This window comes from Quercus robur, chromosome 5 (assembly GCF_932294415.1).
Source record: "Quercus robur chromosome 5, dhQueRobu3.1, whole genome shotgun sequence".
Classification (NCBI taxonomy): domain Eukaryota; kingdom Viridiplantae; phylum Streptophyta; class Magnoliopsida; order Fagales; family Fagaceae; genus Quercus; species Quercus robur.
The window spans coordinates 73478919-73501576 of NC_065538.1; the positions used below are offsets into that span (position 1 = coordinate 73478919).

A 22658-nucleotide genomic window follows, 5' to 3' on the forward strand; every position below is an offset into this window, starting at 1 on the left:
GGAGCCTGTTTCAACCCATAGAGAGATTTTTGAAGCTTACAGACATAGTTGGGAAACTTGTGATCAACATAACCAGAGGGCTGGACCATGTGAACAGTCTCTTTGAGATGACCATGGAGGAAAGCATTTCGCACATCAAGCTGCTTTAAGGGCCAATTAAATTGAATAGCAAGGGATAAAATGATCCTCACAGTAGGAGGCTTAATGACAGGGCTAAACGTCTCATCAAAATCCACACCAAATTGTTGATGAAAGCCCTTTGCCACAAGTCTTGCTTTGTAACGACTGATGGAGCCATCACTGTTGCGTTTAAGTTTGTATACCCACTTGCATCCCACAACATTCTGACTGGGATGAGAAGGAACAAGGATCCAAGTATCCTGTCTTTGAAGAGCCTCAAACTCTTCATCCATGGCTTTACACCACTGAGGATATTGGACTGCAATTTTGAAGCTTGGTGGCTCCAATTCTGAGTAATCAATCTTAGCAGTGAGAGCCTGAATAGCAATGAAGGCTTTGGGTTTGGAAATACCATTTTTAGACCTAGTGACCATTGGATGAGTGTTGGAAGGAATTAAAGGTAAGGAAGCAATTGTGGGGTCAGATGTAGGGGTAGGGACAGGCTCAGATGTGGGATGTGGAGATGGAGGATCACTAGAAGATATAGAAGTGGATGTAGAGGTGGGCTGAGACTGAATAATGTGAGAATGAAGTAATGTGGCATTTGGAGTAGGCTGAGTAGATGGGACTTAAGGAGGCTGAGTAGAAGTATTAGGAAATGTAGGTGTAGACTGACATATTGAGAAGAATGCCAAGAACCAGAAGATAAAGGAGAAGTCTCAAGATATAAAAACTCAGACTCATTGAATAGAACATGTCTAGTGATTTATATTCTGTGAGTTGTAGGGTCAAGGCAAATATAGCCCTTGGAGTGTGTGGGATAGCCAAGAAATAGACATGGTTTAGTATGTGGTTGAAGTTTATGAGAGTTGTAAGGGCGAAGCAAGGGAAAACACGTGTAGCCAAAGACCCTAAGGTGACTAATATCAGGTTTAGAGTTGTATAGCTTTTCCCAAGGTGACAGATTGTTTAGGATAGGAGTAGAAACTATTTATAATGTGTGTAGCTGTAGAAACAGCATAGGACCAATAGGAAATAGGAAGATGGGAATGGGAAAGTAGAGTAAGTGAACACTCCACAAGGTTTCTGTGTTTCCTTTCTGCCACACCATTCTGTTGTGGTGTGTGTGGACAAGAAAGTTGGTGAGTGATACCTTGGGTTGAGCAGAATTCTTTAAAGGCATTAGAGGTAAACTCTCCACCACAATCTGTCCTTAAAATCTTGATTTTATGGTCAAGCAAATTTTCTACTGTGGCTTTGAAATACTTGAAAATAGTAAAGACATCAGATTTAAATTTGAGCAGGTAAAGCCAAGTGAATTTAGTAAAATCATCAACAAACACCAAATAGTATTTGTAATCATTGATTGAAACAACTGGAGCAGAACCCCATACATCACTGTGAACAAGTTCAAGAGGTCTAGATGACTTAAAGACAGACTCTTTGAAAGGTAATTGACACATTTTGCCATTGAGACAATGTTTACAGTGTGGAACAACAGAATCTTTATTGAATACAATATCTGGACTAGCAGGTTTATTGAAAACAGGAGGACAGAAAGTGGAATTTAGAACACTATCACTGGGATGGCCTAGCCTATTACGCCACAACAAGCTATTGGTTGATTTTTGAGAATGGAAAACATGATTGGAGTGAGACTGTGATGGAGCCTGGACAGATTTTGATTTTGAGTAGATTGGGTAGAGGCCATTCTTACTCAAGCCCTAGTAAAGGATTCTCCCCGTAGGAATATCCTGGATAAGGAATTTGTGTGCATCAAAATAATATGAGCAATTATTATGAAGACAAAGTTTGTGTACAGACAGAAGATTAGATGCAATTCTAGGCACATGTAGGACATTTCTTCGTTGAAATTGATGAAATTTGGTGTGAAGAGAAGAATTACCTATATGGTTAATAGGAAGAGATTGACCATTACCAACTGCTATCTGATCAGGCCCTTTATACTGAGATTGACTTGTTAGATTGTTAAGATTTGCAGTGATCTGGTCTGAAGCCCCTGAATCAGTAAGCCATGGATCTGAGTTGCCAAGAATTGCAATGTTTGATGCTGTTGCCATGGCAGCCAACTTGGTTGGTGGATTCTTGCCTTGATAGGCAAAATCCATTCTGTGGTAACAATCTAGGCCTGTATGACCCATCTTACCACAAATTTGGCATTGTGGATGATCAGGCTTACTAGATTGATTTTGTGAATGATGCTGTGATGAGAAATTGGGATTATAGAAGCCTGAGTTACCACCAGAGTTACTACCAGTGTTGTAGAAACCTGAATTACCACTGGTGCTGCCTTAAGAATGAGGTGTGTAATTGTTTGATCTACCACCACCTCTACCTCTGTTAAAATTGTTTCCTGTGAATTTCCTCCATTGCCATTTGGCTTAAAGTTAGAAGCATACATGGCAAGGGAATGCGGAACAAATTCTGAAACTTCCATCATAGCTTGTTCCTCACTCTAAAGCATGATGGAGAGTTGTTCATACGAGATAGGATCACTTCTGGTGCGAATAGCAAAACAAAAGTGTGCAAACTCCTTAGGTAAACCTCTAAGAACTATACAAATAAGCTCCTCATTATCAACGACAACTCTAACTGCAAGAAGCTTATCTCTAGCTATCTTGATCTTTTGCAGGAATCCATTAACAGATTCATTACCTTTCTTCAGGCTTTGCAATTCAAGCTTAAGATTCAGTATATTGGCTCTAGATGTTGATGTGAACCTTCGATCCAATGTGTTCCACACCTCCTGAGCATTTGTGATCCCAACAACCAGAGAGAACACCTGAGGTGTCAGTGTTGAGTTAATCAAGGAAAGAAGAGCTTTGTCTCTTATCCTCCATGATTGATAGTCTGGATTCACTGTAGTTGTTGGATTGCCCTGTGCATCACGCAGAAAAGGACATGGTGGTGAAATTGAGCCATCAATGTGCTCAATCAAAGAGTAGGCTTCAAGGATAGTCACCAATTGGTGCTTCCATGGAATATAGTTGTTGTAGTCAAGTTTAATGGACATCAGGTTGGACATGTTAGACAGAAGAAGTAATGGCGATTGAGTGGGAGTGATGGTGTTGCTAGTCGAAGAAGAAGTAGTTGCAGAGACAGTTGTGGAAGCCATGGTATTTGGCTCTGATACCATGAAAGTTTACTTGAGAAAATAGAGTTTTTCCAACAATGGCGGAAGAACCAAAAAAAAGATTGAGAGAGAGAGAGAGAGAGAAAGTGGAGAGAGCTGTGAAAGAATGAATGAAATGAATAGCAACTATTTTCATACTGATACATCTTTACGTGAATATATATACACAACCTCAAAGATAGATTACTCTAACTGCCTAACCGTAGATCCGTAAAAATTGGGACGGTTACACAAGTGAGTGACACGTCATCAGCTACAAACTCTAACCTCCAGACCGACCTTAATTAACATCACCAATAGCTGGACTTTTCTGCAACTGAACTCTGATATTTTACAAGTCAAAGATAAGGTTAGACAGTGTTGAAACACACCATCTTTGACCAATAACACAGCTACTTGACCTGATCAAACCGACACCATTTCTTTAATGAGAAATGATATTATATTTGAAACACTAGCCGTTAGGCACTTCTTTAAATCTATCTTCATTCTCTCATTTTCTTTTTTTTACTTTTCTCTCTCTCTCTCTCTCTCTCTAGTGCCTCCCTCATCTCCCTTTCGTAGGTGGGTTCACGGTTGTGGGTCAGTGTGGCTTCATTGGTGGGTCGTTGAGTTCATGAGTGGGTTGTTAGATTCGCTGGGTTCTTGGGTGGGTTGCTAGATTCATCGTGTAGGTTGCTATATGGGTTGCTGGGTTCATGGTGTGGGTCGCTGTGGGTTGCTGGGTTCATGGTGTGGGTCGCTGTGGGTTGCTGAAATCGGTTTGGTGGTTGTGGTTTGCTGGAATGGTGGTTGTGGGTTATTGGAATTGCTGAAATCGGTTTGCTAGATTATGGGTTGCTAAAATCGGTTTGCTGGAATTGTGGGTCGATGCAGGTCGCCGTGTGGTTTGCTGGATATTGGGGATATTCATAAATGAAACTAAATTACAAATGATTTCTTTTGATTTTTAAAATTTTTGTTGTTTTAAGTTGATTAGTTTAGATGTTAGCTCTAGCTTTGCAGGTTCTACCAGCCCAGTGATAGACTCTTGGGGTTGTGGGTGTGGTGGTCGTGGTGGGTTGTGATCGTTGATCAGCCTGTGGTTTGTGTGGCTTGTGTGGCCTGTGATGGTTGATGTGTTTGTGGGTTTTATCGATTTGTGTGGCCTGTGATCGTTGAGAGAGAAAGAGATGAAGAATTAAAAAAAAAAAAAATGAATATTTAAATAAAATGCTAAAAGATATAGAACCATTGATGTTTACATTGTTAAGTCTTATAAAATAAGATGTTAAAATAGATAAAATAGCTTTTTGAGAAGTTAAAAGATAAAAAATATGGCTTCACCAACATGAATAATCTCATGTCCTTGATTGTCTCTCTAAAAACCAAACTTCCTAAAAACCATGAACTACCATTGACAGAATGACCACCAAAAATCAAATCTTTTACTCCATGAGAATGAAAGCAACATTGAAAATTTTGAAGATCCATCACAAATGAGACTTTCCCAGATCACGCCCTTAGAGCATTTCCAACAGTCCATGCATAGCCAAAATATAGCAAATATTTGCTCCAAATCTCTAATGTTCATGCTCCAACAACTTCTCTATTCGTCATTTTTTTTTTTTTTTTTTGCTAACGACCTGATGGGCTACTGTCTATTAGCTATTGAATTTCTTGAATAAAATATTAGAACAACTACTTATTATATTAATTCTTTCTCTCTCCTCCAGATTTCTTTCTCTTTCATTCTCTCTATTGCTTTTTTTTTTCCTCTCATTCTCTCATTCACTCTATTGCCGTTGCTTTTTTTTTTTTTTTTTTTTTTTTTTCTCATAAACCAAATGAAATTAGAAAAATTAAAGGAAAAAAAAAAAAAAGAGAAAAGAGAGAGACCTATTCATGAGTAAAAGAATTAATCCAAACACAAAACAAAATACAATTCTTAAAATAAAGTTGAATCAGAACAAGCAAATGTGAAAAAAGAAAAAAAAAAGAAAAAAAAGAAAAGAAAAGAAAGAACAAGCTGATCTGACCCAGCGGCGGAGATGCTGGAGCGACGCTGGAGCAGCGGGGCTGGAAATGCTGGAGCGGGGATTGGACGACAAGCCAATCTCTCTCTCTCTCTCTCTCTCTCTCTCTCTCTCTCTCTCTCTCTCTCTCTCTCTCTCTCTCTCTCTCTCTCTCTCTCTCTCTCTCTCTCTCTCTCTCTCTCTCTCTCTGATGTGAAGCAAAGAGATGCTGGAATGTTCTTGATGAGGTGAAAAACAGGAAAAAGAAAAAAAAAATGAAAGGAAACGTGGATGAAAATGAAATGATTGGAAGAAAAATAATATAAAAAAAAATCCTAATTGAAAAATATTACCACAATATTTTCACAATAAATTTTAAGTAACAGATTGTTATTAATTAATATTGGTGAGTAAAAAAAAAAATTTCAGTGGTGGGTTCAAATTAGAACTAGTAACAACTTTCCACATAAATTTTGTTGTGCAAGTATTACGTAAAATGTTGTGAACATAACATTTCTCATTGAAAAATATAGTTGTTAAAAAAAGAATAAATGATGATTAAAAAAAGAATAAACAATGATTGAAGAAATAATATTTAAATGAGATAGAGAATGGAATAAAGAATCTGTTGAAAGTGTATTTGAAAAAGTGGGCAGGTAAAAGCTAAATGTCACTGTTCATTCTCCAAACAGTACAAAAATTTGCTGAAACTGTTAGAAATGCTCTTATCTCCATCAAAACCAAGATTCCTTGAAACCCATTATAGCCCATCCACAAACAAAAATCACAATTTGCACTTTACAATCAAATCTCTAGCACAAAATGTGGTAGTGGTGATTGGTTGATTTTGGCAAGTGGTTGTGGTAGTGGTGGCGGTGGGTTCTAATCTGGTGTGGTGAGGTGTGGGTGGTGGTGGTTTGTGGGGTGGTAGTACCGAATGGGTATGTCTTGTTTTGTTTATTTTTAATAAATTGCAAAAGGTTTCTTAAATGTTTTTTTTTTTTTTTGCTAAATTCTTAAATGTTATTTTAGTGTATTGAATATATTATCTGAATGTATTGAATGAAAAAAATAGAATATATAATATATGGTATTCATATATTGTAAAAGAATATACTAAAAATAATAAAATAGGTCTTTTAATATATTAAAATAGTATATTTTTGCTACAGCTAATTCTGATGCTCTTACAAGCCCATTTGACTGCTCAATACACTTTATTTTTATGAAACCCAAAAAAAAAAAAAAATTTGTAGACATATTTATCATGAAAAAAAAAAAAAAAAAAAAAAAAAAAAAAAAAAAAAAAAAAAAAGAAGCTTGTACAGAGGCCGGCATTTGTTTGTCCGCCATTAAATGTTTGTTCTGAAACCCATTCAAAAGTTTATTAAAGGCTGATACCCGGTCGGCCATTCGCCATGAACTTTAAAAAAAATTAAACAAAGGCAAAACAAAAAGCAAGAAGCGCCTAGAAATTGAGAATGGTTGACAGGGATGTTACACTTATGATGTGCTTGACAGTAATTGATAGGGCAAATCAAAGGGTAGAAACGCATAAAGCAGTCAAAGAACAGGAGAGAGAAAGATAAGAAGATCAAGAAGTCACTAAGAAGAAACACAGAAAAAGAACGAGAGAGAGAGGGAAGATTGAGAAGAAAATATGCTTTCTGAACAATAAGGTATTGAGAAAATAGCTTTTTTATTATATTATGACTTTAGTAAATATAAAAAATATCTTAAATATAATTAAATAATTTTTATTTTTAAGAAATAAAAAAATTTGGTTAAAATTGTAATTTAACAAAATTTAAAAACAAAAAATACTATGAGAGAATTTTTTTTCCTTAAACATTAGCATATTCTTTATTTTAATATATTTCACATACGTTTGATACATTTTTTTCCTAAAATCTAGCATACACTAAACTCAGCAGTTTACTTAATTTTAAATCCTAAATTTTAGTTTTTTAAAACTTTCTTCCTATGTAAAATTATATTAAACTAAAAAATAAAAAAAGAGCCAAGAGCCTTGTCGCACGTGCAATGCGCATATGATAAGGCTAATTTTTAATATTTATACTACTATTTAAGGGATTTCTTTTATTTGGGATCCTCATTTTCTTAGTTGAAAAATGCCTCTTCACCTCGTTCAATGGCCACTACAAGTCATCTTATTTTTGTTTCAAATATTAATTTTATAGTTTAATACATGAGTTTTTGTTGGGCATACACATAACACCCAATAGTTTTTTATTTCTTCGTACTCATATTCACACTAAAAAAAAAAAAAAAAAATCAGTTTTTACTGCTACTTCAAAAACGTCATTATAGATCATTTGAGTGCTCAAGAAAATGAGAATGCCATTGTTTTGGGCAGTGATGATGATTGTTTTGCGATTCTGTTCTCATGACTTCCTTATTGGAATTTGAAATGTTAGATTTTTTTTTTTATTCCTAAAAAAAAAAAAGTGAATAAATCCATTACATTAAGAGCTTTAATTTTAGTGTCACTTTGTTTCTTTTTTGGATTAATAATCTTGAGAAAGTGTTATATGAAGACAATTTAAAAAAAAAAAAAATATATATATATATAGATGAATTGTTTTCTATTTTATTTTGTACATTTTTCTATGTATTCTAAGTAATTGGAATATTAAGTTATTATGTTTAAACTAATCTCATCACATGCACTTTGCATGTATGATGATTTTTTTTTTTTTTTTTTTTGTACCATAATTTTTCATTCATTCCAATACTAAGGTTTACAAGTTTTTTCATTAATATTACACATTTTAAACTATTAATACAACTAGAAGTGTCATGAGGCTAGCTTTAAAAAAAGAACAAATATGATTTTTCAGTGTTTATTTTTTGGAGTTAGCCTCATAACACTCTTGATTGTATTAGTAGTTCTAAATGCGTAATACTAATGAAAAAATGTGTAAATCTCAAATTAGAATAAATGAAAAATTATAACACTAAAAAAAAAAAAAAAAAAACCTCATCACATGTGCAAAGTGTATGTAATGAGGCTAGTTATAACTTTATCAGACTAAAATACCAATCAGTTTTTAGTGTCGGGGAGAATTGAACTTCAGATTTCTTATATAACTATAAAAAACTTTACCAAATAAATTAACTAAAATCTACATATATTTGTTTTTTATATAACAGTATTTAAGATTAAAAAAACCAAATTAATAAAAAGGTTAACGGTTAGTCGGATTGGACCGTATGGTCCAGTTCGGCTCTGAAAAAAATCGTGTAAACGTGAGTCACATGACATGACTTCAACCACACAGCTCTACTAATAAAAAGAAGTTTTAAATCTTACGTAAAGAAAGATTCTAACAATCTTCCATTATAAAAATCCTAGCACAAAGGTTTAAATTCTACATTTTTATTCTATGCAAAAGAGCATCTAATTTAGTCTTTGCAACATGCTGGCAAAATTTGCAAACTTTACCCCCTTAAATAAGCAAAGTAGATACCCTTCAGGCATCCACTCTCTTGTAGATGCATATATGGTAGCCATCAGTAAAACAAAGCACAGTGGCGGTATGAAAGTATGAAACATAATTATTCCTCACACATACAAACAGGATGACCGATTTGGAGTTGGGGCAAGTCGAAGGGTTCGATTCGGACAACTTTTCTTCGTTGAGGGATCCTTATATGGCAGCCTTGAATGGAGACTGGGACAACTTCAAGAATTTCTTCACCGAAAAAACTCGCCAGCTCTTGTTTGCCAGTATGACTATCGATTCGGACACTGCACTTCATATTGCGGCATACAGCGGAAAAAAATATGTGCTTGAACATTTGGTTGAGCTCCTACCGTCCCATAGGGTACACGAGGCCTTGTCCAAGAAGAACGATCACGGTAACAATACTTTTCATGAGGTAGCCACCACCAACAAAGTTGAAGCAGCAGAATTCTTGGTTTGTAAACTCAATGCAGTTGATGTAGAGGACCAATTGCTCAAGATACTCAATGATAAAAACAACCTAGGTGAAACTCCGGTATATAGGGCCGCTGCCCATGGTCATACAAAAATGGCCAAATTTCTGCTTGATGAATGTGTTGCCGATATAAGTCTGCACTTTCAAAGAAAAGACAGCGTGTCCATTCTCCATATTGCTGTCATAGGCCAACACTTTGGTCTCTCTCTCATACACATTATTCCTGTTACATTCAAAATTAGAACTTTCTAATCACAAACTTGAAATTATTGCATCTGTACAAATGATGGGAAAGTATGCTTATCTTTGGACTTATTATTATTATGATTATTATTTTGGAACAAATATTTGAACTTATTTTCTTCCCTAAAGCATTATTTTGCTAAATAGATATAGCGCATGCTTAACGGTCTCTATCTTTCGATACAGACACCGCAATATGGTTATTAGGAAAGGACAAGAAACTTGCAGAAAGAAAGGCAAAAATGAGAGAGAGAGAACCTGGCCAGACGTGTCTTCAACTGCTAGCAAAAATGCCAACTGCTTTCTGTAGTACATCCCGCATAGGCACACTGAAGAGATTCCTCTATGTTTGTACGTCTCTACATCTCTTATCTCATGTTCTTCACAATATTTTTTTAACAAAAATGAAATTATATCTATAAATTTGAGCAATATTTAAGGTTTCTAATTTTACTTTCATTTAATTAAGTAATTTAATTTTTTAATTTATTCGATTAAGGTTTTTTTTGGTCAATTTCTGTTAAATATTGTGTGTCCAAATTTAAAATTTTAAAATTAAAAAAATCCAATTAAGTGTTGAAAAATATTTTCCAGAAAAGGCATCAAACCAAAAAAAAACACGTCAATGTCGTCCAACTATCTCCCACGAGTTCGTCCTCGAAACCCTCACATGGGTTTGCAAACTTGGCCAGACGTGCTGGCAAACTTTGGAACTCCTCCATCACCAGCATCGATTTCATCAGTGCCCACGGCCCACCTCAATTTGGCGAACCTATTATATAAGAAGGGTTTTACTTACACATGCATATATTAGTAAAATTATTTTAAGAAATTTTTTATAAGAAAATGAAAAAAAATAATAATAATTGGTCTTTTTTATGATTTTTTTAATTTTTTATAATTTTTTTTAAAAAATATGTAATTAATGTATGTAATAAAAATAGACATTGACCCATATAAGAATAATAACTTAAGAAAAAAAATGCTACATTCGATTTCTAATACTTAAACACTCTGCGTTTGTTTCGGCTGAAAATGAATTCAGGAAAACAATTTACACCCTGCCATGTGTTTGGCCGCGCATGGAAAATTTGGTCAAATAGAAAATCATTTCCGTTGACTGTAAAATACCCACCCCACAAGTGTAAATCATTTTACACTTTCATTTTACCTTCAAACCATTTCCATCCTCAAAAAATTTCTCTCCTCACTCACTCTCATCACTCACGCCAAGCCTAAGCAAAAGGACGGAGAGAGCTATCGCCGGTGAAGCCCAGATCCAGTCCTCGACCCACGGCCTCGCTGGTCTGATCGCACCGCTCAAACCCATCACTGATCTGATCGCGCTGCCTTAGCTTCTCCGTCGTGCTCAAACCCATCTCTGATGAACCCAGCTAAATCCACCCCGATTTCACCACATCCCAGTCTCGACCCACGGCCTCACCGTCGTGCCTGCAAGCCCCTTTGTCGGTGAAGGTAATTTCTCATCTACTTCACCTTCGTCCTCTCTCTCACTCATCAGACCCATCCTTCTTCCACCCACGCCGTCGCTGCCTTAAATTTTATTTATTTATTGTAAAATAACATTTTTGCTTGGGTTTTGGAGGATTAGTGGTTGGGGTGATTCATGGGTTTTAGTGGTGGTGGGTTAGGGGTGAGTTTAAGCATTGATGGTGAACGATTAGGGGTGGTGGATCGTTGGCTATGGTGGTTTGTGGGTTTTAATGGTGGTGGTTTGTGGGTTTCAATGGTGGTGGATTATGGGTTTTGGTAGATGGTTTTGATTTTGATTTTGATTACGATTTTTCAGATTAATTGGTTATGTGGTGGATGATGGTGGCTGAGTTTGGGGGTTGCGAAAATGGCTGAGAAAATGTGAAAAATTTGTAGGAAAATAGCATTTTCAGAATGTTACCAAACACCGGAAATCGTTTTCTGGACTATTTTCCATTACAAAACCAAACACTCGGATTTCATTTTCCATACAGGAAAACAATTTCCCCTGAAATAATTTTTCGCTCGGAATTGACTTTCTGTTGAACCAAACGCAGCCTTATAGAATTCACTCTAGCAAGTTGCAAATTTATTTTTATTGTCTCTCTCACCCTCTCTCTTTTTTTTTTTTTTTTTTGGTTCTATCTCATTGAAGTTGAAGCTCCATGGCCAGAGCTCTAAGTTTCTCCATTTTCCGCCACTCACCACCACCATCACGGTGGTGGCCTCTTCGAGGCAAAATTGACCCCTCTTTCACCGATCTCTCTCCGACGCAAAGTCTTTATGGCCAGACCTCAAATCTCTGTCACCACCACCACTTGCAATGCTAGCTCGCTCGTTTACACACTTTCAATCTCACTTTAGCTCTCTAGATCAAGCTCATAATTAACCTTAAATCCCCTCTCTAAATAAAATTCTCTCCAACCCCTAAACTCTCAAACTCTCTGCCTCTCTTTGATTTGGTACCTGAATTGTTGCTAAGCAACTTATGGACCAGGGGTGAGTGACAAAGCTGTGATGACATGTGAAAATGTAGTGGCGTGTGAGGTGTTTGTGGGTAGGTTTTCGTGGATGTAAATTGCAGATGATGGGTAATTGAGATTGGTTTATTAGTGTTGATGGGTTGTGGGTTTTATGGATGGTAGTGTGGTTGGTTGTTGTGGTGGTGATTATTGGTTTTCTGGCTAGTTGCGGTAGTTGCTGTAGGTGATTTTAGTTTCTGTTGGTGGTGGATGGATGGGTTGATCTGAGTATGGGTTTGGGTGGTGGCTGGCGGATGGGTTAGTCTAAATTTAGGTTTGGGTGATGGGTGTGGTGGGTCCCAAATAATATTATCATAAAATCTATCAATTCAAAATAGTAATCACACACCACCGCGCACCCTTGGTGCAGTGGTCACTCCACAAATATAAATGCTTGTGGGGTGGGATAAATTAAATCAATTATAATAATTTTTGTGTATGTCTCATGGCTAAAGAAAAATCTCTCTTCTTTTTTTCTTTGCTCTCACACACACACACACACACTAATTATCTCTCTCTCAAAAGTGGCAACACTTTGCCCTCTCCTCTCTATTTTCTTCTCCACACACAGCTCTCTCTTGGTTGTCTTCTTTTTCTCTAAGCAACTACCTTTTGGTTGCTCTCTTTTCTCTTGTGCGGCTTCCTCTTTCTTTGTTTTCTATTCAATATGCGGCACACAAAACCTAATAAAAATTGTCTTTATATATTAACCCAGCCACCTTGCACACCTACTGCACACGGATCCTAATTCAACTAGAATTTGGATTCATGCAAGTCACGGCTAGAATAAAACAAGTCCATAGATGGGGTTTAATGCACCTACTACACACGGATCCTATTTCTCAAAAAAAAAAAAACTACACACGGATCCTAATTCAACTAGAATTTGGATTCTTGCAAGTCACGGCCAGAACAAAACAAGTCCATAGATGGGCTTTAATGCTATGTGGGCTAGACATATGCACGTGGTGCAACAACAGGGTGGTTGAAAGAGAGAGAGAGAGAGACAATCTGAAAGGAAAACATAGAAATAGAGGAGTAGAAAGGGAGATGAGTTATATTATTTTATTGAATAGTGTATAGCAACATTAGTTGAATAACAACATTTCGTGGAAGTTGGAGAGACCTTGGTTGAATAAACTTGAAAATTAGAAAATTCAATTGAACAAAAATAACATTAAAGACCTAAAGACCTAAATCAATTTTGGGTGAAACGTTTTTTTTTTTTTTTTTTAGAATCAATTTTGGGTCAAATTTAAAGGTTGTAATTTGCATTTTTAACTTCGATGCGGTGCAATCCACTGTTATGAGAAGCGCAACATGGACAGCCCCACCAGGAAACTGCTTCAAGCTCAACTTCGATGCGGCAATCTTCAAGGACATTAACGCCTCTGGTTTCGGAGTGGTAATTCGCAATGAGCTGGGGGAAGTGATGGCTGCCTTAGCTGCGAAGGGCCCACCGGTATTTGACAGTGAGGAGGCGGAAGTACTAGCATGCCGGAAAGCACTAGAGTTTGCAGTTGATTCGGGCTTTGCGGAGTTGATATTGGAAGGGGATAGCGTAACAGTTACAGAGACGCTCGAAGCCTCAAGAATAAGATGTAATATGTAACGATTGGGTCATCTATATGGAGACGTCCTCTGCCTCTGGTCGGGTTTGCATTCTGTGTCAGTTAGTTGTGTAAGTAAATCAGCCAACTCAGTGGCTCACTCTTTGGCTAGATTTGCTAAAGGAGTTGAGGATGAAATAGTGTGGTTGGAGGAATCTCCCCCACCAGTGTTGGAAGCATTGTATTTTGACTCATTATAATTTAATGGCAATGACTTCACTTTCAAAAAAAAAATTATTTTTATACAGGACTCCATTTACTTTCAGCCCAAATAATTCTTATCATGCTTTAGGACAAATATAATAACATAATTTATTTAAGCACATTATTAGTGTAGGCCTTCCTGGCTATGTTGATGACGTTGATGATGAAGCTCAGACACGATCAAGTCAAATGGAAGATTCGGTAAGCGGCCAGAGTATCCAATCAAAAAATCTTTCTTCAAGAGGTATGTATACAATGAAATCGTTGTTGCCAGTCTGAAATTGTTGAGAAATTGTTGACTATTGTTTGTGTCTGTTGTGTTGATGAATTTATTTGTTGATAAAATGGTTGCTGCCAGTTTGAAATTGTTGACTATTGTTTGTGTATGTTGTGTTGATGAATTTATTTGTTGATAAAACGGTTGCTGCCAGTCTGAAATTGTTAAGTGAAATAGAGTCCGCCTCTACCAGTTTGAAATTGTTTGTGGATGTAAATGTAATGACTAACGAACTTATTTATTTGGTTTTGTTGAAAGTTTAATTATGTTAAGGATGATTGTTTTGTAATGTTATTATGTTAAATTCTTTAAAAAGATGTTATATACTTGTATTTTTTTTTTAAAGGAAACATATTTATTACTATTGGTTTGTTAGTTTTAGTATAAAAAATTATTAATTATTTATATAATTTAAATAAATAATAATTAAATTATTTATGACGTCACCGGTTCGACCATCAGTCGGACCACGGTCTGACCAAAAAATCGGTAATTAGCTCCTTGACCGTTCTTTCACCGTACTAGTTTTTAAAACCATGCCTAGTACACATACCTTTTCAAAGTGTGGTTACAAGGTTATTGAGAAAAATGACCCAAAAAAACATGGGCCCAAGAAAGTTTTCCCATCAACGTTTTCACTTAGATATTTAAGGTCTGTTTGGATACCGCTTATTGCTGAAAACTGAAAATACTATAGCAAAGTAATTTTTAAATGTGTGAATAGTGCCGTGAGACCTAGTTTTAATGAAAATTTTGTTGAAAATAGTACTTGTGGATCTCGTGAATAGTGCACAGGACCAATTGACAGAGATGCAAACTCGCTGAAAAACGTTTTCAGCGCAATCCAAACTAACACTTAGCTTATTTGTTATGTATAAGCTTTTAAAGTTTCACCTTTTTTCATATACATCAATTACTAGAGAAAATATCTTTTAACATGATCTCATTAGACTAATGTCTCACCGACATGTGGTCTTATGTGTGTATTGGACCCATATGTTAGTGAGACATTGGTCTTATGATTGTCTCATACAAGATTTTTCCCTATTACTAACTGATGATGCCAAAAAATCATCAATTGAACTCCTCGTTAATACAGATGGATGAAGGCATTGGCTTTGTCCAGATATGAACCTTTTGGTGTTGTTCTTCTCTAGCTTTATAGCTGATGATGTAGAAAATCGTCAATTGAACTCATTGTCAATACAAATGGATGAAGGCGTTGGATTCGACTTGAGACAAACCAGCAATAAGGTGTGAAATAGTGAAAAAGAAATATATCGGTGTGGTGTTTGCCAAACACCCTCTGATGATTAAGTTAGAAACGAATTCAATAGAAGTATATTGCAAAAGACTTCAACTTAGGAATAGTTTTTGGGATGAGAATTGTCTACCTCTTTGCCTTTGGTTTGTGTGGGTTTTTATAGCCCTTGTCTTCATTGTCTAAATGAATATCTTCATTTATGAGATATGGAACCATTGGTATTAATGGCTGACTTTAATTGTCTACCAACGACTATTCGTTCGTTGGTGCCCTTACGTTACTCCTTAGTTGCCTAAGGCGTTGAATGTCTTTTATGGATTTGTTCGTCATTGATGTCCGTACGTTATGCCTTGCATTGAATAACATTTAATTGGTCCATCAAGAGATGGATGATCTTGCTAAATTAACACTCATCAGTAATGAATGCGGAGGAGTTATAGACTTCAATGGTATTTTGCCCGTTGATTCTCTAGTTACGCTTTTACCTATCTAGCTCATTAACTGTTACTTATATCATTTATGAGAAACTCATTTAATGTATGATGTAGTCGCTCCTCATATGGACAATGTTAAAATTTTCTTCTTTTGCTATATGATGGATGAGGGTGATTTTTCTCCTCTTTAGTTGCCCCCCTATTCTTGCCATCGTCTTTACGGACGTGGTTGGAATATGAAAGGTGATGAAGCCAAATTCTTTTGTCGATAGGTTCCTCCAAACAGAATCCGACGTGAATGAGTCTAAGACCTGCAACAGAATAACAATGGTGTTCTCTCCTTTTGGTCACCGACGTGGTGCCAGCCAAGGAGCTTTTGCTTAGGTTCTAAGGTGGTTTCTGTAGATCTCTGACTTATCTAATCATTGGAGGCCTTCAATGGTGGTTTTAATGGCTCTTGTAACACCTCTAGTGGCTTTATGAGGTGATTGATTATCTTGCCAACAGTGTACACCCATAGGTGACTTTATGTTTAGATTGTCCACCTATAGGTTACTTTGGTTGTCCGCCCACCTGTAGGTGACTTTTTGTTTGGACCGTCTACTTGTTGGCGACTTGGTTGTCTGTCCACCCGTAGGCGACTTTGTGTTTGGACCATCCACTTGTAGGCAACTTCAGTCGTTCGTCCACCCGTAAACAACTTTGTCTTTGAACTGTCCACCCGTAAGTGACTTTGTGTTTGGATTGTCCACTCGTAGGTGGCTTTGGTCATCCGTCCACTCGTAGGCAGCTTTGTGTTTGGACCGTCCACCCTTAGGCGGCTTTGGTCGTCCATCCACTTGTAGGTGACTTTGTGTTTGGACCATCTACCTGTAGGCGACTTTGGTTGTTCGTCCACCTGTAAGAAACTTTGTGTTTAGATTATCCACTCGTAAGTGACTTTTTGTTTAGACCATCCACCTGTAGGTGACTTTGGTCGTCCATCCACCCTTAGGTGACTTTGTGTTTAGACCGTCCACTCGTACGCGACTTTAGTTGTCCGTCCACCCATAAGTGACTTTGTGTTTGGACCATCCACCCGTTAGTGACTTTGGTCGTCCGTCCACTCGTAGGAGACTTTGTGTTTGGACCGTCCACCTGTAAGTGACTTTGTGTTTGAACCGTCCACCCATAGGCAACTTTGGTCATCTGTCCACCCATAGGCGACTTTTTGTTTAGACCGTCGACCTGTAAGTGACTTTGGTCGTCCGTCCACCCTTAGGCAACTTTATGTTAAACTGTCCACCCTTCAGTGACTTTGGTCGTTCGTCCACCCTTCGAGGACTTTGTGTTTAAACCATCCACCTATAGGGGACTTTATGTTTCGACCGTCCACCCGTAGGCGACTTTGGTCGTCCGTCCACCCATAGGCGACTTTGTGTTTAGACCACCCACCTATAGGTGACTTTGGTTGTCTATCAACCCATAGGCAACTTTATGTTTAGACCGTCCACCTATAGGCGACTTTGGTCTTTGTACTCTGATCTCTTTCCTTATTAAGGCTGAATTGGCTGCGGCCATTGAGACTATTAGGTAAAGGTAGAGTTCTTCCCTCCTGATGGATGGGCTTAGCAATGGTGGTTATGCGTGATAAACTTTCAGCTTCCTAATGGTATCTTCACACTCGTCCGTCCATTTAAACGCTTTTTTAAGGGTTTTGAAGAATGGGAGGCATTTATCAATGGCTCGTGAGACAAACCAATTCATGGTTGCTACCTTGCCTGTCAGGCTTTGGACTTCTTTCACTGTTTTTGGGGATGTCAGCTCCAAGATGGCCCTCACTTTGTCGAGGTTTTCCTCTATCCCTCGTTATGATACCATGAATTCCAGGAATTTACTTGAAGAAACTCCAAAAACACATTTGGTTGGATTTAATTTCATGTTATACTTACGGTGTGTATTGAAGGTATTTTTGAGGTCGTCCAGGTGTTCTTCTTCAGCCTTGCTTTTCATTAGCATGTCGTCTAATTATCACATTGTATGTGGAAGGCTAATCCCCTACTAGGAAATCAATTTCCTTGGATATTTGGGTTGGATAAGTTCCTGTAATGATGGTTAGTGTAACAACCCCATTGGGGTATTATATCTTGTCACTTATGAAATTTACAAGAGGTGATGTGAATGGACAGAGTCGTTCTTTCGCTATCTTCATCTGCTGGAAGACAGGCATATAGAGGATGTCCACTGAACTTCCATTGTCGATCAAGATTCGATGAATGTTATACTCCTCTATCCTTAACATAATTACCAAGGGATCATCATAAGGCTGTCTAATCCCTGTAGCATCTCATTCGAAGAAGGAAATATCTAGATTGTCTCTTCTGGCACTATCCTTCTATGAAATGACGAACAAAGTTTTCGCTCAATTTTTCAAAGTTAGTAATTGTATCTAGTGATAGCTTGCTAAACCACACTCTAGCCGTGCCTTTTAGAATGGTTGGGAATGCTCTACACATGACCTTGTCTGGCGTCATCTATAGGTGCATTAAGGCCTTGAAGGACTTAATATGGTCTAAGGGGTCTTTCAACCCATTGAAGGATTCGAGTTGTGGAAGTTGAAACTTGGGAGGTAATGGATGATTTAGGACTTCTGTATTGAAGGGTGAAGCTGTTCTCCGGGTCATGCCATCTAGGTTGGACAAAGATTTGTCCTTCACAGCGTTTCTTTGTTTGTCCATTTCTCTATCCATTTTTTGGAACCTCTTCCATCTTAGAGGAGTTTTCTCCCTCCGACATTCTCCTTTAATGATTCAACAGATCAGCCATCTCCTTATCATTGTTTGTTCTCCTGCCTTTCTTCATTTCTTTGATCACTTTGGGTTTCGACGATCTGCCTTAACTCCAAATTTTGTCATATCAATTCTTCAATGTTCTCTGTCAATACTTGAATTTTCTATGCTGTGGAATCCATCTGGTATCACAAGGAATTCTTTTGTCAAGAAAAGGGAAACAGTATGGCTTTCCAAATGTTTCCCACAAACGACGCCAAACTGATGATGCCAAAAAATTGTCAGTTGAACTCCTCATCAATACATATGGACGAAGGTATTGGCTTTGTCTAGAGACAAACCTTTTGGTGTTGTTCTTTTCTAGCTTTATAGCAAGTCTGCCTTCAGATTTTCATCAGAGAAGTTCCTCGGATTCATGGTCTCATAGAGGGGGATTGAAGCAAACCCTGACAAGATCCAAGCAATATGAAGAATGAAGCCACCATAGAATGTCAATGAAGTGCAAAGCCTGACTAGACGAGTAGCAGCACTCAACAGGTTTGTCTCAAGAGCTATTGACAAGTGTTTGCCATTTTTCAAGGTGTTAAGGAAAGCATTCGAATGGACGGATGAATGTCAGCAAGTGTTTGAAGATCTCAAGACGTATCTCACCACAACTCCTTTGTTAAGCCTGTCTAAGCCAGGCGAGGAACTATACCTCTACTTAGCTATTTCTCCTCACGCGATGAGCTCGACTTTTGTTAGAGAAGAAGGGAAGGCACAGAAGCAGGTCTACTACACTAGCAAGGCATTAAGAGGAGCTGAAGGATGATAGCCACTAATAAAGAAGTTGACCTTTTCATTGGTGACAACAGTAAGGAAGCTCAAACCCTACTTCCAAGCTCATGTCATCAACTTCCTGTCAGATTATCTGCTCAAGAAGGCCATGAATAAGCTAGAAGTAGCTGGATGACTGATCTAGTGGGTAGTTGAACTTAGTGAGTTTGACGTGAGGTATCAACCAAGTGAAGCAATAAAGGCCCAGGCGCTTGTGGACTTCATTGCAGAGTTTACTCCAGCTCATGACTAGCAGAATGAAGACAAAAGGGCAAGAGAATGGATCGTCCATGTGGATGGTTCGTCCACCCAACATGTAGGAGGAGTTGGAGTAATCTTATAGTCACCCGAGGGAGATCTTCTAGAATATGCATTCCGTCTACAATTCCAGGCAACTAACAATGAAACTGAGTATGAAACCCTCATTATAGGCTTGGATTTGGCTAAGGTATTAAGAGCCGAATCAGTAGTCGTCCAAGGAGATTCACAGCTGATCATAGGACAAGTGAATGGAACGTGCAAAGCCAAGGAAAAGTGAATGAAGAAATATTTGAGCAAAGTCAAGCATTACATCAAAGGCTTTACAACAACAAAGTCCCACCAAATCCCAAGGGAAGAAAACATGAAAGTTGACAACTTAGCTAAAGTAGCCTCTACAAATGACTTGGTTGACGATCAGATCAAAGTCCAGCACATTCCGAGCATAGACGTTCTTGAGGTACAACAGATAGAAGAGGAAGCTAATTGGACTATGCAAATTATGTCTTACCTCAAGGACGGGCTACTCCCCGCGGATAAGGAAGAGGCTCGGAAGCTAAGGGTCAGAGCAACAAAATTTGTTCTCATGGATGGAGTACTATATAAAAGGAGTTTTTCTTAGCCCTACCTGAGATGCTTAACTCCAAATGAGTCTAACTACGTCATGAGAGATGTACATGAAGGAGCTTATGGAAACCACTCGGGAGCAAGATCACTCGTCCATAAAATTGTTCGCATAGGATACTATTGGCCATCAATGCAAGCAGACGCCAAGTCCTATGTCAAAGCATGAGACAAATGCCAATGCTACAACAATGTGCCTAGACGACCGTCGGAGTACCTTACCCTAATGATAGCCCCTTGGCCCTTTGTTCAATAGAGACTTGACATCTTTGATCCTTTTCCAACAGGAACTAGGCAAATGAAGTTCCTAGTGGTGTGGATTGATTACTTCACCAAATGGGTGGAAGTGAAAGCCTTGGCAAAGATCACTGAGAAAAATGTCAAAATATTTGTTTGGAAGAACATCATATGCCGCTTTGGGATTCCTAGGGTGCTTATTTCAGACAATGGATGAAAGTTCAATAACACACCTTTAGAGAATTTTGTGAACAACTTGAGATCAGGAATCATTACTTCTCACCCTTCCACCCACAGGTAAATGGGCAAGTAGAAGTTGCAAACCGATCCTTGCTCAAGATCATTAAGACTCGGTTTGAGCGAGCAAAGGGGATATGACCCAATGAGTTACCTAGCGTCCTTTGGGCGTATAGGATGATGGTGAGGACTCCCATAAGAGAGACTCCATTTATGTTGGCATATGGAAATGATGCAGTGATACCTACAAAGGTTGGATTAACCAACTTCAGGGTGGCCCACTATCAGGATGGAGAAAGTGAGAATTAGCTTTGTCTAAGCCTTGATCTTATAGACGAGGTAAGGGCGACACATTACAAGAACTTGATGACCAAGCACCATGATGTGTTGGTCAAGCCTAGGCAATTCAACATTGGAGACCACATCTTAAAAAGGGTGTCCCTAACCTCTAAGGATCTTGCTCGTGGAAAGTTGGGATCCAATTGGGAAGGACCATACAAAGTTATCAACTACAAAAGACAAGAAACATACTACCTAGAGGCCCTAGATGGATGAAGGCTGGAGCATCCATGGAACGTGGAGCATCTAAGGAAGTACTACTAGTGAAGACTCGTCGAAAAGGTCATCATGGACGACCTTAGCTTCTACAGACTATTGGTTACCACTAGTAGTCTATCTATTTTATCTTTCAACACTTATGTTTCCTCACAGTATTTTATGTTTTCTAATATTTGAATTCCCTAAAAAGCACTAGTTACTTGCATGTGCAACTCCTATGGATATTAGTATGTTATGTACAAAGTTCCTAGTTTGAATATAATGTAGTTTTGATTTTCTACTTAAGTGTTTTTGAAATCCTTTACAAAATCAAAAGTCCACAAAAAAGGCTAAAAGTCATAGACGAATAAAATCTCTAGAGGTAGAGATGTCTTGTCATAAGCCCCTTTTTAGACAAAGGAAAGGCAAAATACCATATAGTGGAACAAAACCTAAAGGTAAAAGGGAAGGAACAAACACCTCCCTCGTATACTCATTGAAACTAATAAAGAAAAAGATGAAGAATTAAAGCATGCAATAAAATAAATGACAGTCACAAACGATAAATGTCCAAGATCCCTAAACAAACAAAGTCCAAACCATGGACGAATATGTGTAAACAAGAAAGGGATAAAAATAAATGTCCAACCATAGACGAGCATATATAAATGTATAAATAAACCAACTTGTTCATGGTAAGGGTAGACGACTAACGTCCAAAAACCCTTAAATGTTAAGCCTAAAAGGTAAATGTATGAAACTTACGTCCACAACCACGGATGAAGTAAATGTACTTAGAAAAATTAAAAATAGTCCAAAACAACGGACTCTATTCAAATAAAAAATTGTTGGCAAAAACGATTAAATAAGAGGCTACCTAAGTAAGTCACTCGGGGCATGATCCTTGGGCTGAGCATCGTCCTTGGGTAGGAGAGAAGAGGTGTCATCATCATTGATATCAACGTCTTCTGAACTACATAGGAGCAAGGAGCTTTCAGTAGTGTTGCAAAGCCTTATGGTGTCAAAATCCACTCCAAGGAAAGCTTCTCGTGCATCTTAAAGAAAGTCCTTAAATCAAGTAGCATAATTCTTGTCCAAAAGCTTAGTGAATGCATCGGATACTTTGAACTCTTTGATGGCCTTATCCTTGGCCTTACTTAGAGAAGATGAGAGTTCATTGTTCTTCTTTTAAAGATGTTCTAGATGGGACTCCTTATCGATGATGTTAGCCCTGAGTTGCTCTGCAATATTTTTCAACTCCTTCACCTCGGACTTCAGATGTTTCACCTCGTTAGTCAGCTTTATCTTCTCCCTAGCCTGATGACTTGCCTCCCTCTCCAATGTAAGGACCCGAGTGTCTAGCTTGATTCTCTCCTTGTCCAAGTTTGTGGCCTGTTTGGAC

General features: G+C 37.8%; 1 protein-coding gene across 1 annotated transcript in view; it reads left to right on the forward strand.

Moving 5' to 3' along the window:
* The first annotated feature begins 8645 nt into the window (after positions 1 to 8645).
* The window catches only part of LOC126727019 (uncharacterized), a 70039-nt gene continuing 56026 nt past the window's right edge, over positions 8646 to 22658 (forward strand). The window contains exons 1-2 of the mRNA XM_050432472.1: positions 8646 to 9430; positions 9661 to 9825. Of these exons, the coding sequence (XP_050288429.1) occupies positions 8872 to 9430; positions 9661 to 9825 (724 nt within the window). The 5' untranslated portion in view covers positions 8646 to 8871. The remainder of the gene's footprint in view (positions 9431 to 9660; positions 9826 to 22658) is intronic.